Source organism: Vulpes vulpes, chromosome 12 (genome assembly GCF_048418805.1).
Source record: "Vulpes vulpes isolate BD-2025 chromosome 12, VulVul3, whole genome shotgun sequence".
Lineage (NCBI taxonomy): Eukaryota > Metazoa > Chordata > Mammalia > Carnivora > Canidae > Vulpes > Vulpes vulpes.
The window spans coordinates 93383720-93397283 of record NC_132791.1 but is presented as its reverse complement, the minus strand read 5'-3'; the positions used below and the strand labels follow the sequence as shown (position 1 = coordinate 93397283).

General features: G+C 54.4%; 1 protein-coding gene across 6 annotated transcripts in view; it reads right to left on the bottom strand.

The window, feature by feature from the left end:
- Positions 1 to 13564, bottom strand: part of TXNDC5 (thioredoxin domain containing 5) — a 167475-nt gene that overhangs the window by 6512 nt on the left and 147399 nt on the right. For all 6 annotated transcript variants that reach the window (XM_072729171.1, XM_072729166.1, XM_072729170.1 and 3 more), the window contains 5 exons: positions 10362 to 10467; positions 6406 to 6502; positions 3950 to 4065; positions 1693 to 1779; positions 1055 to 1195 (listed from right to left, as the gene is read on the bottom strand). In XM_072729171.1, the coding sequence (XP_072585272.1) occupies positions 1055 to 1195; positions 1693 to 1779; positions 3950 to 4065; positions 6406 to 6502; positions 10362 to 10467 (547 nt within the window). The remainder of the gene's footprint in view (positions 1 to 1054; positions 1196 to 1692; positions 1780 to 3949; positions 4066 to 6405; positions 6503 to 10361; positions 10468 to 13564) is intronic.

Below are 13564 nucleotides of genomic sequence, written 5' to 3'. Positions count from 1 at the left end.
CCTCTGCCCCCGCCACGGCCTTAGTTCGGGGGCTGCTTCATCCTGCGGCCCCAGTGCACTGGTTTTCCGTCTCTTTCTGCCAAGCATCTAAAATGCAAATCTACTCATACCTTCCCCTGGCTCCCAATACGTACAGGGCGAAGCTCACAGTCCTGGGCCAGCCGACACAGGCCTCTGTGACCCCTCCCCCGACTGCCGGCCGCCCCAGCCCCACGCGTGCCCGGCCACGGCACACCCACGGGCTCCCGCTCCCTCTCTCTCCTCCGTCGGACAAGCCTTGTCTCTCCGCAGCTGCCACGGCTCTCCGGCAAATACCAGTGCACCTTTCAGTTGGTGACACTCCCCACCCGCCTGCCCCCAGCTCCCACGACAGCCCTGACCGGCCTGGCACGGCCTGGCACGCACGCGTGGGTCATGGCCCCAGGGCCTCTCTCTGTGTGTGCGGCCCTCCGTCTGCCCCACGAGGGGGGAAGGCGCTCTTATTTGCTCTTGTTTCCTGGTGGCCTGAGACAGTGCCTGAAATGTGCTCAAAAAATGCACGAGTGAATCTAGAACCTTCCACTCTCTGAATGAAGGCAGCATGGCCGTGAGTCAGAGACGGCCGGCCTCAGCAAACGGAGTGCGCTAGGGCCAGCGGCCTCTCAGGCTTTGCTGCTGCAGATGTTTCAGGGCCTTTCCACGGGGTAAAATTACTGCAGCAGGTCCTGAAGACGAACAGAGGTGGGGCCCTAACTGGCGGCAGCCGATTTTCCTAGCAAATGCCCTCAAATGTAGCACTTACCGAATCAAAGGGAGGAGCCTTTCACAGCCTTTGCCACCAAATGCTCCCAGGATTTGTCTCCCGGCGACTTCAGAGAAGCTGGTAGGTTTACCCCTTGCCAGCAAGTGCGAGCGGCCGAAGAGCACCGTTCACGTGGAGACGTCAGCAGCAGGCACCCACCTGGAGACTGTGACCTGCCCCCCGCTGCCCCTTCACCCGTGGTGCTGGAGCAGAGGAGCTGCCGTGGGCCCTCCCGACCGCAGCGAGCACCCGGCGGCACCCAGCAGCACCCACCTGCGCCACAGGATCAGCAGCTGCCACCGGGGCCTCCGACGGCTGGATGGTCTCCGGGGCCTCGCGCTCGGCGCTCCGCAGCTGTGACTCCACGTACTCTCTCAGGGACTCCAAATCCCGCTTCCCCTTGTACTGGTCGATCTGTCCGAGGAAAGGGCCACCCAAAAAGGCCGTCGGGTTAGCTCACCTGGGCGCTCCGCTCAGAGCTCACCCCAGCCGGCCGGCTTCACGAGGCCGTCATGGGGGCGCTGTGTGGAGCCTCGCTACTAAGCGGGGTGGTGGGGACCAGGCCGAGCGGGCCCGCTCCGCTCTTTGAGAAGCTGACCGTCGGCCAGGGGCGAGCACCTTCCCGGGAGCCCACCTTGACCCCGCTTGGGGACCGTGACCCGCCCGCAGCTACAGCAGGGCAGCTCATCTGGCGCTACCTTGAGCCGACCGAAACGTTTCCAAACAGGAGGACCACGGACAGGTTTTGTCCACCACCCAAACCTTATCAGGTAAGGGAGCGACACCCGTTCCACCATCACCTAAGCCTTCAAGCCCATGCCCAGACGAGCCACGCTGGCAGGTGCCACGGCCCTGAAGCCACCGAGAAGCAGCCCGCTGCGGGGAGGGCAGCCCCGGCCCCGCGGACGTACCTTCTGTCCGTCTCGGAACCACAGGAGAGCAGGGTAGCCGCGGACCTGGTTCCCCGAACAGAGTTCATAGTGCTGCGTACAGTCAACCTGAACACAAAGTAAGACCACAGTCACCGTGCGTTTCTTCAGGAATCTTCCTGCCACACCGATTTCTGGGTCCGTGGCACCCCTGCCAGCAAGGTGCAGTTTGGGGACAGACTTCCTAAGAGCCACCCCAGGGTCCACCTGAGCTGAGGGAGCAGGGTGGGGAGATTTAGAGAAACGACTCACTCAGCTCACCTACGCGTGCCAGTGCTGGGTTGACATTTTACCTGGAGCTGGTGCAGAGCGAAAAGGGGAGCCTAGCCTGACGTCTGGGGACGGGAGGCCTGGCTGTGGGTGACAGAGGCCCAGGCCGATGCTAGCCTGCAGATTTACCCTCACGCTCCAACCTAGGGAACTGTGGAATCAAGGAGGAGCAGGCAGTGAATTTTAAATAGGAGTATTTGGGGGCCCTTGGGTGCTCAGTGGGTTCAGTGTCTGCCTCTGGCTCAGGTCACGATCTCAGGTCCTGGGATGGAGCCCCGCGTCAGGCTGCTCGGAGGGGAGCCCGCTTCTGCCTCCGCCCGTTTGCACGTGCTCACATGCGTACATGCACTCTCTGTCTCTCTCTCTCTCAAATAAATAAAATCTTAAAATGTATATAAATAGCAGTACTTGGTATAAAGATAACTGAAAAGACATCAAATTAAGGTTATATTATGTTCTTAGTTCTATAAACTCAATTCACCAACTATCACAGCTCTTTAAATTTATTTCATTTAAATCTTTTCTAGATTCTGTTCAACGTTTCCATGAAACGTTTTATCCTAAGTCACTTCTTTCTGATTGTCTACTGGTGTTAAAATCAGCTAGTGAGACACTAAGTTGTTCTTCACTGTGTCAAAAAAGTAGGATGAAAATATCACTTTCACACACAAGACTGAAGTCAGCTGTTAGATTATCAAGGGGAAGCCCAGGAGGCCCAGCCTGAAGTCGGGGGGGGGGGGGGGGGGGGGGCATGACGCGGGTCCAGGCTAACCCGGCCACCCGGCCGCCTGCGGGTCCAGAGATGAAGAGCCCCAGCCTGGAGGGACAGACTGTGCCGCTCATGCCTGACTCTACCAGAAACCTCTACTGACACAAACTGGAAGTTCTGTCCCATAAAAACTCATAAATTTAAGGATGCAAGGAATTGGGAAGATAGATAGAAGACAAGAAAATTCTGACCACTTCCATGAAATGTTCACTAAACACAAAAGCATAACATGTATAACTAGAATATGTAATCGAAAGTATTTCAATCCACTGAACTCATAACAACTCTTACAGTTCACCAGGCACGTGCCTCATGCCACGCGTCCCACGAAGCATCTGACTTTCACCCGCACCACCCACCACATGGCAGGTCTCCTCGCGCTTTTGCCCAGTGGGGAGACCGAGGTGTGGAGGGGTGGCCGAGGGCTGGCCGAGGGCCGGCCGGCCAGGTCTACCCGGCTCCTAAGCTCACACTTCGGACCATCTCCCTGTACTGGGCGGAGCATCTCATTAACTGCAGTTCCTGGACACGCAGCATTACTTCTGTAAACAAATCAGCCCGCTGGCAAAGCAAAAAATGGGATTTTCATAAAAGGAAACCCGTGCCTGGATGTCTGGTGGGTGCTAAAGGCTGGGTGAGACCGAAAGTGTTGGACGGTCCAGGAGCTGCTCTGGATATTTCCAGAAAATCCACTTACACAGAAGTTGTTAGACACCATTTCTGGCTTCTCTCCGCAAAGTGGGGGAAGCTGGAAAGACTCCCAGGCAGCAGGGAGAGCGGGGCTCACCGGAGGGGGCCCCTGTGCAGGCCTCTGTGAGCACGGAGCTCAGGCTCCTCTCGGTGACAGCTCTTGGGTGAGGTCAAATGTGGATGGCCTCCAAGTCCGGCCAGCGAGCACTCACGAAGGCTGTGCCCCGTATCTTTGCAGGAAGGGCTCTGGGGCTGCCAATTCAGAATTGGCCTTTGCTTCAAAATAAACAAAGGAGCCAAAGCCATAATTTATCTGTAGGCTGTGGAAAAGCCAGCACATTTGAAACCAGCCTGCCATCTGTGAAGGCGAAATGAATTATCAAGTGGCACACTAAATGGAATTAATAAATCACATTTGCGACTTTGCACACAGAATGAATAATGGGCTACTCTGCTAATTAATCCAGCCAAAGGCGGTCTATTTCCAGGGTAATAAGGGCTTTCACTTACCTTGCCAATCTTGACAGTTTCAGAATGTTCAAGGCCCAGAGCCAGCTGCTCCCAGGCTGGAGCCAGAGCTTTGCAGTGACCACACCACGGAGCGAAGAACTTGATAAAGTGGTCGCCTTCGGTGGGGAGCCAGGGCAGAGAAGGGAGAAGGAGGGTTACTCACATCACACCTTACACTAGAGACTGGAGGGAGGCATCGTGGTCCTCCTGCTACGCTAACGTCAGTGTGAACCCTTCTGCTGGTCACAAGGGACTCTGCCGACAAAGTCTTTGAGTCCACGAGGAGCCTCAAAACAAATTCTAGTTTGTTATCTTTGGGGGACAACAGGGAACCAACTCCTCATTTGAAGAACTGGCAATAAAGGGGAAGAATCGGGCAATTCCCCTGCCTGTCTTACACGAGCTGTACCACCGGATGACCGTGTGACGAAGGAGGGCAAGTTTCTCTCCGTCAAACAATGAAAAAAAGGACGTTTTCATTAGAATATATCAGCATCTGGCAACCCTAATAAATTAACGGACTTAGGGAAACACGTCGAACCGCACCACAGGGACAGGACTGGTGAAGTCCGGGCTGGAGAATTCCGCAGGTCTCATGACCTCTGTGCTCAGCAACCAGAGCGCAAGGAAGAAAATGAGATGTTGGGGGAGCACATAGACTGAGACTCGAGAGAGATGTATGTGAAAGAAAGAATGAACTAAACATTAGTTTTAGCAACGCATATTTGGGCGGACGCGTGGGTGGCTCAGCGGCTGAGCCCTGCTTTCAGTTCAGGGAGTGATCCCGGGGTCCTGGGATCGAGTCTCGCATCGGGCTCCCCACAGGGAGCCTGCTTCTCCCTCTGCCTGTGTCTCTGCCTCTCTCTGTGTGTCTCTCTGCCTCTCTCTGTGTGTCTCTCATGAATAAAGTCTTTAAAAGAAAAAAAAAAAGGAATGCATATTTGGGCGGAGAATGATACAGTAAGGTGTGGTTTCCATAAAAGTCAGGACGCCACCTCCGTGAGGGCAGGAGGGCTGGGACGTGGCCAGAGTTAAGAGAGACTGGCGGTCTTATTTCTTGAACTGGACAGTGGTTACAGAGTGGCTACTCTAGAACAATTCACTAAGCTCCACGTTTGCTTTTTGTGTCTTATTTGACAATAAAAATAAACGGATTTAAAACCTGAGTTAATACCCCCTTCGCCAGGAGGGAAAAAAAAAAAAAAAACACAACCCAAACCCACACAACCTCATTATTTAGATACTGAAGATTTTTTCTAGGCTGTTCTACATTGACCAGACTAAAAGATGTTTGGCTGAGACGAGACCCAAATCAGGCCGTGACCAGAGAGAGAACAAACCCCCTGCACCAACATGTGCAGGACTCGGCCGCGCCACCTGCCCACGCCGTGTTATCACCACAGCCGCGACACGTTCCAGGGAAATGGTGAAAAACTTGATGCAACAAATCGGCACCTGATCTGTAAGGCTGCAGCTGCGCCTCCCCAGACAGGGACGGTGCTGGCCTTGTCCGTGAGGCAGGGACGAGACGTCCGGGAAGGAGCCCACTGGAGGGTCATTGGCCCCTGCTCGGGGAGGGACCCAGCGGAGCTCGTGGGCACTAACCTGAGCCCCCGTCAGGGAAAACACTCCGAGGCCGCACCGTCCCTGCCCGGACAAACAGCCACCTTTCACCCCAGGGAGAACAGCTCAAGGTGTCGCAGGAAGTCCTCTTGGGCCTCAGGTGGGGTGGGGTTGCGACTCGGCGGCCGTGGAGTGACAAGGCCGGGCAGATTTTCAGCCCTTTTCCCCACATTTCCAACCCAGTCTTCTGGGAGGACTTCTCTCCACGGCTGCCTCTGAGCATGGAGATGGACGAGGGGGCCGCATGTGCTTTCGAGCCAGCTGTTCGGGAACGTGCGAATCGGGGACTTACGTGCCATTGACCTTAGAGACTGTACACAGGTCATTCTGTATTCGGGAGACCATTTTCAAAAAAAAAGGGATGTGATACAGAAAAGTATTTTAAGCATAAAGAACACACATTGTGTTTTGCACACGACGGTCCCACTAAATTCTAGTGTAAATACATAAGACACTTCTATTTTCTGCCTCAGGTCAATAAGCACGATTCACGTTAATATAAATAAACCCTTTCTCGGCTGAGGATGCACCGTCCAGCTGGTGTACAAATTAAGTGTGCCCGTTTGTGATTTGTGAGCTTAAGGCTCCGGCTAGCCTTAAAACTGGCCTCTCTCCAAGGACAGGGACCAGAGGAATCACTGCCAAGAGGAAGAGCGCGAACAAGGATGCTAACGGGTCTGGAAGAGAGAAACCAGGCTCAGTGCCACAGACGTTCCCGTGAGCCCTCAAATGCCAAGAAGGAAACGCCCGGCAGATCAAGGAGTGGCGGATGCTCAGTGGTTCTGAGAGGTGCGTCTCCCGCCGCGGACAGCCACGCCATTCACCCGGCATACCTTGCGCCACGTGCAGCTCAAAGTTGCTCGCTGAGAGCTCGTACAGGCCCTGCTTGCGCTCAGGGGCTCTGGGCGGTTCTGCTGCCGGCTCTGGTGTCTAATGGGGAGAAACGAGACAACGGTCACTGGGCTTCTATGCGGAGACATAGTGAGACCTGCTGAGGAGGAGACTTGTGTCTGTCTAGAACCTTCCACAGGCCTCCTCCCTGACCTGGCTACATCAGACTCCGTGGGATGCTGCTGTGTGGAGGGAACCCGAGGCGGGAATCCACACTCCAGCAGAAAGCCCCTTGGCGGCATCCCCACTGGGACAGAGCGGGCAGACGCAGGGGCCAGGCCCACCCCAAGGGGCACGCCGCCCGCTCCCTGGCGCAGGGCCCCCGATCCCCGGGGAGCTCGAGGTGAACTCCCTGAGCGCTGGCCCCGAAGAGCGGCGAGGGGCCTTCTGGGGGACACGTCTGCCGGCGCCAGAGCAGGAGCCGTCCTGTCACCGCAGCACCACACAGCGGGGGCCTCAACCCAAGAGCCCGAGGCGACAGGGAGCCCCGCACGGGGGTGGGTGCCACTCAGGTCCCACCTGGCCGCACCTGTTTCTCTGAAGGACAACACCCAGGTGAAGCCATGAGGAGCGCTGACAGCGCACAGCCGGAGGCTGCGGGAGGCCTGTGGTCCCACCTGCTCCCGGGCCACGCCACAGCCCCCGATGGCAGCCTGCCCTACTCACCTGCGACTGGCCTGGCTTGGTTGGCCTTGCAATTTTGTCTGGTGACAGGTTTTTAAAAACCTCACTCTGGGGGATCCCCGGGTGGCGCAGCGGTTGAGCGCCTGCCTTCGACCCAGGGCGTGATCCCAGGGTCCCGGGATCGAGTCCCACGTCAGGCTCCCTGCTGGAGCCTGCTTCTCCCTCTGCCTGTGTCTCTGCGCCTCTCTCTGTCTTATACGAATAAATAAATAAAATCTTTAAATAAATTAAAAAAAAAACCTCACTCAGAAGGAAAAGATGTCTTTTACAAAGATTATCACGTTCCTTGAGCACTTCTGATGGAAAAATTGTAAATGACCTAAATATCCATTGACAAGAAGGAGCTGAGTTCTGGCAAACCCACACGACAGTATCAAATATGATACACACGGGGCACCTGGATGGCTCGGCGGTGGGGCGTCTGCCTCTGGCTCGGGCTGGGGTCCCGGGATGGAGTCCCACGTTGGGCCCCCCACAGGGAGCCTGCTCCTCCCTCTGCCTGTGTCTCTGCCTCTCTCTGTGTGTCTCTCATGGATAAATACATAAGATCTTTAAAAAATATATGATCAGTATAAAGGTAACTGTATAAAAATATCACTTGTGAAAAAACCACATTTATATGGTTTTAACTATTTAAGAAAAAAATACAGAAGCAAATAGGGAAATTGAAAACAAAGTAGCAGGTTTTCCCTCCCTTCCTTCCTTCCTTCCTTCCTTCCTTCCTTCCTTCCTTCCATCCTTCCTTTCAGTTTCTTTACTATTGCCACAACACTGGGTGGGGGCAATCTAAAGCTATCCTGTTTCAATACACAAAAAACGTATACATCAAGTTACTGAGGTATAAATACGGATGAAGAACTTTTTAAAACGTTTACACCTCCAATAAAAAGCAAGTTCCAAATTGAAAAGAATTTTCGGTTTGCAATATAAAGTGGGCATATTTGAACTTTCCTACGATGAGGCACACGGTTACTGTTCCCAGCGATTGTGGAAGCGAGGGCATGGGGCGTGGGTGGACCCCAGCAGCCAAGCCCCCCACCGGAGGGGACACCCGTTTGGGCTCGGGACGTCTCCGCCGCCAGCGGGCAGAGGCCCGGCCTCGGTCCTTCCCCACCTGCGCTGGGGCTGCCACGGCCTGAGAGGGGAGCTCAGTGCACTAGACCAAGTCCCTCTGCCATCCTCACGTGCCTCCGGGTTTCCTGAGCGAAGCCGTCACAGAAGACTGGCATTTTGGCGCCAAAGAACGATGAGAAAAGAGATCAACGTGTTTGTGAGACTATTGACCTTTTGAAAGCTGGTCTCCTCCAATCAGAAAACATTTTCACAGAGGAAACCAACTGAAGTTTAAATCTGTATGAAGGGGGATCCCTGGGTGGCGTAGCGGCTTGGCGCCTGCCTTTGGCCCAAGGCGCGGTCCTGGAGACCCGGGATCGAATCCCATGTCGGGCTCCCGGTGCATGGAGCCTGCTTCTCCCTCTGCCTGTGTCTCTGCCTCTCTCTCTCTCTCTCTCTCTCTCTCTCTGTGACTATCATAAATAAAAATTTTAAAAAATCTTAAAAAAAAATAACAAAAAAATAAAAATAAATCTGTATGAAATTCCCACCTGCCCATGTAACTCTCTGGCCCTGACAAACATGCAGATGGATTCTGAGGGCTTGTGGCTTTCCCCGTTACCTAAAATTAGATGAAGTCTCTGCTCAACCCTCCTTCGAGGCCTTGCACCATGCAGTTAGCTGCAGCCTTGGTGAGCACGAGGGGACCCGGCACCGGAGTAGCAGGTGCGCTTCCGACAGGCTGTGACATCTACGCACAACGTGGTCACAGCCAGAGGACCACGCAGTCACCCTGGGCAGTGACCCCGACAGCAGCAGAGTCCCCAAAGCCTGCTGGCCCCCATGTGGGCGCGGACCACCTTGGAGGCAGCAAGCGCCCACCTCCAACCCAAAAGCCGTCTCACTGAACCATTCTGTTGAAGTTAGACTTCAGGGGCTCTTATTTCGTCAGAATCCTACAGCACGGGACACTGGCCGTCTTTCCGGACCCTCACGACACAGCGCCATGAGCCGTCAAACCCAACCCAGCCTCCTGAGCATCTGCGTTAAAGCAGAACACGCCGTACATGAAGGGATGCTTACTGGATGCTTTATGATCGTACTGATTTGTGATACAAAACTAAGACCCCCAACATCAATTGGAGGGGGAGAACTGCAGAATTTTCTTAGTAACATTCTACACACAGCTGCATCTTTAGAAATTCTCTCAGAAATCCTAGAGTCTCCACACCGCCCTGATCTCACTACCCTGAGGCCAGGGAGGGCAGACACTGAGGGTATTAAAGGTTTTTATTAAATGACGTTATCGGCCACACTGGCGAGCACCTCGGTCCTCAGAGTTCAGAGGAAAAGGAGGGGTTCACACGGCAAGAGAAGGCGGGAAGTTGGCCTGGACTGGATATTTGGGCTTAGGCCTGGCCCTGACCCCGAGTCAATCCGTGATGCTAAAGAATTAGCGTCACCTGTATACGTGTGAGCACGGCACAGAGGTTGATGTTAAAAAGTACTAAGTGCACCTCTGTGAGATGTGCCCTGGGGTGTCCACAGATGACGCTCTCCGAGGGCTGACTCCGTGGCCAGACAAGGGCACAGCACAAGGTCAGCAAGATGGGGAGAACCGGTAGAGTCGGGGACCATCGTCATCCTCCCCCTCGTTCACGCACTGCTGCTCATTACTCTTCTCTCTACTCGTGTGCGTGTTTGAGCATTTCCATAATAAAAAGCTCTGTCGGTAACAGTTCACTTTTTTCCACTACACTACCCAGAGCAGTGAGAACAGAGACCAAAAGAAGGGGTTGCCGAGGGGCGGGGGGCGCTGGGGTGGGGAAGGTGAGGGGGGGCTGGTGTTCAGTGGAGACGGGGTTTCGGTTCTGCAAGGTGAAGAGAGGGCTGGGGATGGCTGCGCAACAGGGTCAGCGTGCCGGCCACCACCGGATTTGTGTGCTCAGAAACGGCTACGATGGTAAATTTCGTACCATGTGTATTCTACCACAATAAACAGAAACTGGGAAGGGAAAAAGAGTCCCTTTCTACCTACAAACGTCGATCCATTTCTAAGACTATAAAGGTGCTTCGAAACGGGACCTTACCGGCCTCTTTACTACCCCGAACTGTAGGAAGGGAGAGAGGACGGGAGGCGGGGAGGCCTCCTTGCACTCACCGCAGGCTCCTCGTTCAGCGTTTGCAGCATCCAGTTCTCCAGTGCCTGGAAATCCCGAGGCCCCTGGTACTTCACAGCTTCCTGGCCAGGCTTGAAAAACTTCAAGCTGAAAGGTCGAGAGAGGACAAGACAGAGCAGTTTTCAACAGGTGGGAGCGCTCCGAGTGGATGGCGCTGTCCCGTTGGGACCCCTGGGACCCCTCAGTTGGCCGCACGCAGCCAGGCACGGGCCTGCCACCCTCCGCTAGACCTCAGAAAGACAGGGAAATGATGTCCCGGGAGAAAACATATCCACCTAATCCCACACGTTTAAGAAGTCTCTTAACTTATTCAAGAAAAATAAGACCGAGGAGAACACATGAAGTCCAAGAGGCTGTGAACGAAACCCCAAACCACTGGGGTTTGGGCGACAGGACTTCCAGGCTTTTCCTTGCTAGGTATTCATCATCCTTCCCAGGCTTTAGTAGTTCTTACAGTCTTACAGTTTTTAAAGAAAATAATTTATTGCCTCTGCTTCTCTGTCTCTCATGAATAAATAAAATCTTAAAAAAAAAAGGAGGGGGGGATCCCTGGGTGGCTCAGCGGTTGAGGGTTGAGCGCCTGCCTTCGGCCCAGGGCGTGATCCCAGGATCCGGGGATCGAGTCCCACGTTGGGCTCCCTGCATGGAGCCTGCTCCTCCCTCTCCCTATGTCTCTGCCTCTCTCTCATGAATAAATAAAATCTTTATTTTTTTCTTTTTTTTAATTTTTATTTATTTATGATAGAGAGAGAGAAAGGGGCAGAGACATAGGCAGAGGGAGAAGCAGGCTCCATGCACCGGGAGCCCGACATGGGATTCGATCCTGGGTCTCCAGGATCGCGCCCTGGGCCAAAGGCAGGCGCTAAACCGCTGCACCACCCAGGGATCCCCTCATGAATAAATAAAATCTTTAAACAAAAAACTTAAAACTGTAGTAGACATAGTACTGTTCGGCAATAAACGTGTTTCCGGGCTACCCTGTCAGCTCTTCGACTCTTACAAAGCACGAATGTCCAGGTTCTGGGAGAATTTACATTTCCAGCATGAGAACAGCCTTGACATTGCTTGATACGGTCTATCACTTCCCCCATGGAGCAGGAATTTTCTTTTTCCATGTAAATTAGCCTCCGAAGGGGGCTGCAGATAGAGTGCACAGCCCTTCCTCTGGTGGCCGAGCAGGAGGCCCTGCCGGGGGCGGGAAGCACACTTCCAGACCCTGTGCCATTCGAGGTGACGGAAAAACAGGCTCTAGATAGCGCTTCACAGGAGGCGTCAAGGATGCAGCAGGAATATACGGCAACCACAGGAGGAGGGAAACAGAGGCCAGCAGTTTTGGGCACCTCTTCCTCCAAATCACCCTGCGCTGTGCGGCACGCGCGTGGGCACTGGCGGCAGAGGCCAGGCGGCGGGGGCGCAGCGTCAGAACTCAAGGTACCGGGATCCCTGGGTGGTGCAGCGGTTTAGCGCCTGCCTTTGGCCCAGGGCGCGATCCTGGAGACCCGGGATCGAGTCCCACATCGGGCTCCCGGTGCATGGAGCCTGCTTCTCCCTCGGCCTGTGTCTCTGCCTCTCTCTCTCTCTCTGTGACTATTATAAATAAATAAATAAATAAATAAATAAATAAATAAATAAATAAAAGAACTCAAGGTACCCGGGCTTCGGCGCCGCAGGGCTGAAGAGCTAACTCCCCAAGGCCTCAGAATGAAGGTTCGAGACCAGCGCGTTAGCTGGAAGAGGCGGTCGGATCCCCGCGGGCCACGGGCCTTCCCCACCCTGAGATCATGCAGCTTCGGTGACATCGCCACGGGCCTCCGGGGAGAGCTCGGGCCCTGCCTCCTCGGGAGCTCGGACCTTTACGGCCCTCCCGGCCAGACTCCCGGCAGCCTGGCTACGACCCCGCTACTTCACCAACTTATACGTGGTGAGCAGCTCGAGGATGATCTCACAGTTACAAAGGCCGGCACCCACCCCTGGGACCTCTGGAAGCTCTGGAAACCTGCCGTGCCCGCGAGAGCTAGAAGATGCTTAGTGGAGTCCCCCCACCCATGCCCCCCTCCGCCCCCGCCCCGTCTCTCTTCCAGGGGGGCCTCCCTCACCAGGGCTCTTCAGAGTGAAAAAGGCCTGGAACCACCAGCACAATCGGGCCCATTCCCTCCAATTCTTTGCTAACATTAAAATGCAGTAAAACCTCACCTGTGGTTTTTTTTTTTTTTTTTTTCTGATTTGGTGTGTGCTAAGCAACACACAAATAATTTTCTGAAATCTCTTCTCGTTGGATTAGAAATCTCTGTAACCTGCCCACGCCAGAGGCTCTTCCTTAAGTTCACAGAACCGAGGGATAGAATTAGGGCTTCCTTTACAGACTGTCCAGGGCATCTGGCCCCAGTTCTCACTGTAGATGGGCTGAGGGAGGCGATGGGGAGACGGCCACAGGGTACGAGCCCAAAGGACAGCCCCAAACGTTTCCCGCTATTTCTAAATTGCCACATGGGGGTTTGCTCTTCCTGGTGATCTGTTTTTCTTTCAAGGAGACGGCAGGGGAGAAAAAGCTCCATTAGTGGGTCACTCTGGAAATCTAGGATCACAGTCCTAGCGCTACAGAAGAGGTGGTGTTACTGGCTGACTTGGGTCGCCCAAAGCCGACCTGTTGAAGTCCTAGCCGCCTGTCCCTCAGAATGTAGCCTTATTTGGAAATAGGATCCTTACAGATATAAGTAAGTGACAATGAGGCTATGAGGGTGGGCCCTAATCCAGCATGTCTGTGGTCCTTATAAAAAGGAGGACATTGGGACACCTGGGTGGCTCAGCAGTTGAGCGTCTGCCTTTGGCTCAGGGCGTGATCCCAGGAACCTGGCCGGATCGAGTCCCACATTGGGCTCCCTGCATGGAACCTGCTTCTCCCTCTCCCTATGTCTCTGCTTCTCTCTGTGTCTCTCATGGATGAATAAATAAAATCTTTTTAAAAAAGGGAGGGGGGGGATTTGGACACAGAGAGAGCCAGGTAAGAGGAAGAAGGCCGTGAGGACGGAGGTTTGGGTGCAGCCACCACCAGACGCTAGGCAGAGGCAAGAAAGGATTCCCCTCTGGGTTTCAGAGCGCTGTTGGCCTCCCCAACCGTGAGACGATAAATTTCTGTTCTCTTCAGTCACCTGGTTTGCAGTGCTTGTGTCGGCAGCCCTAGCAA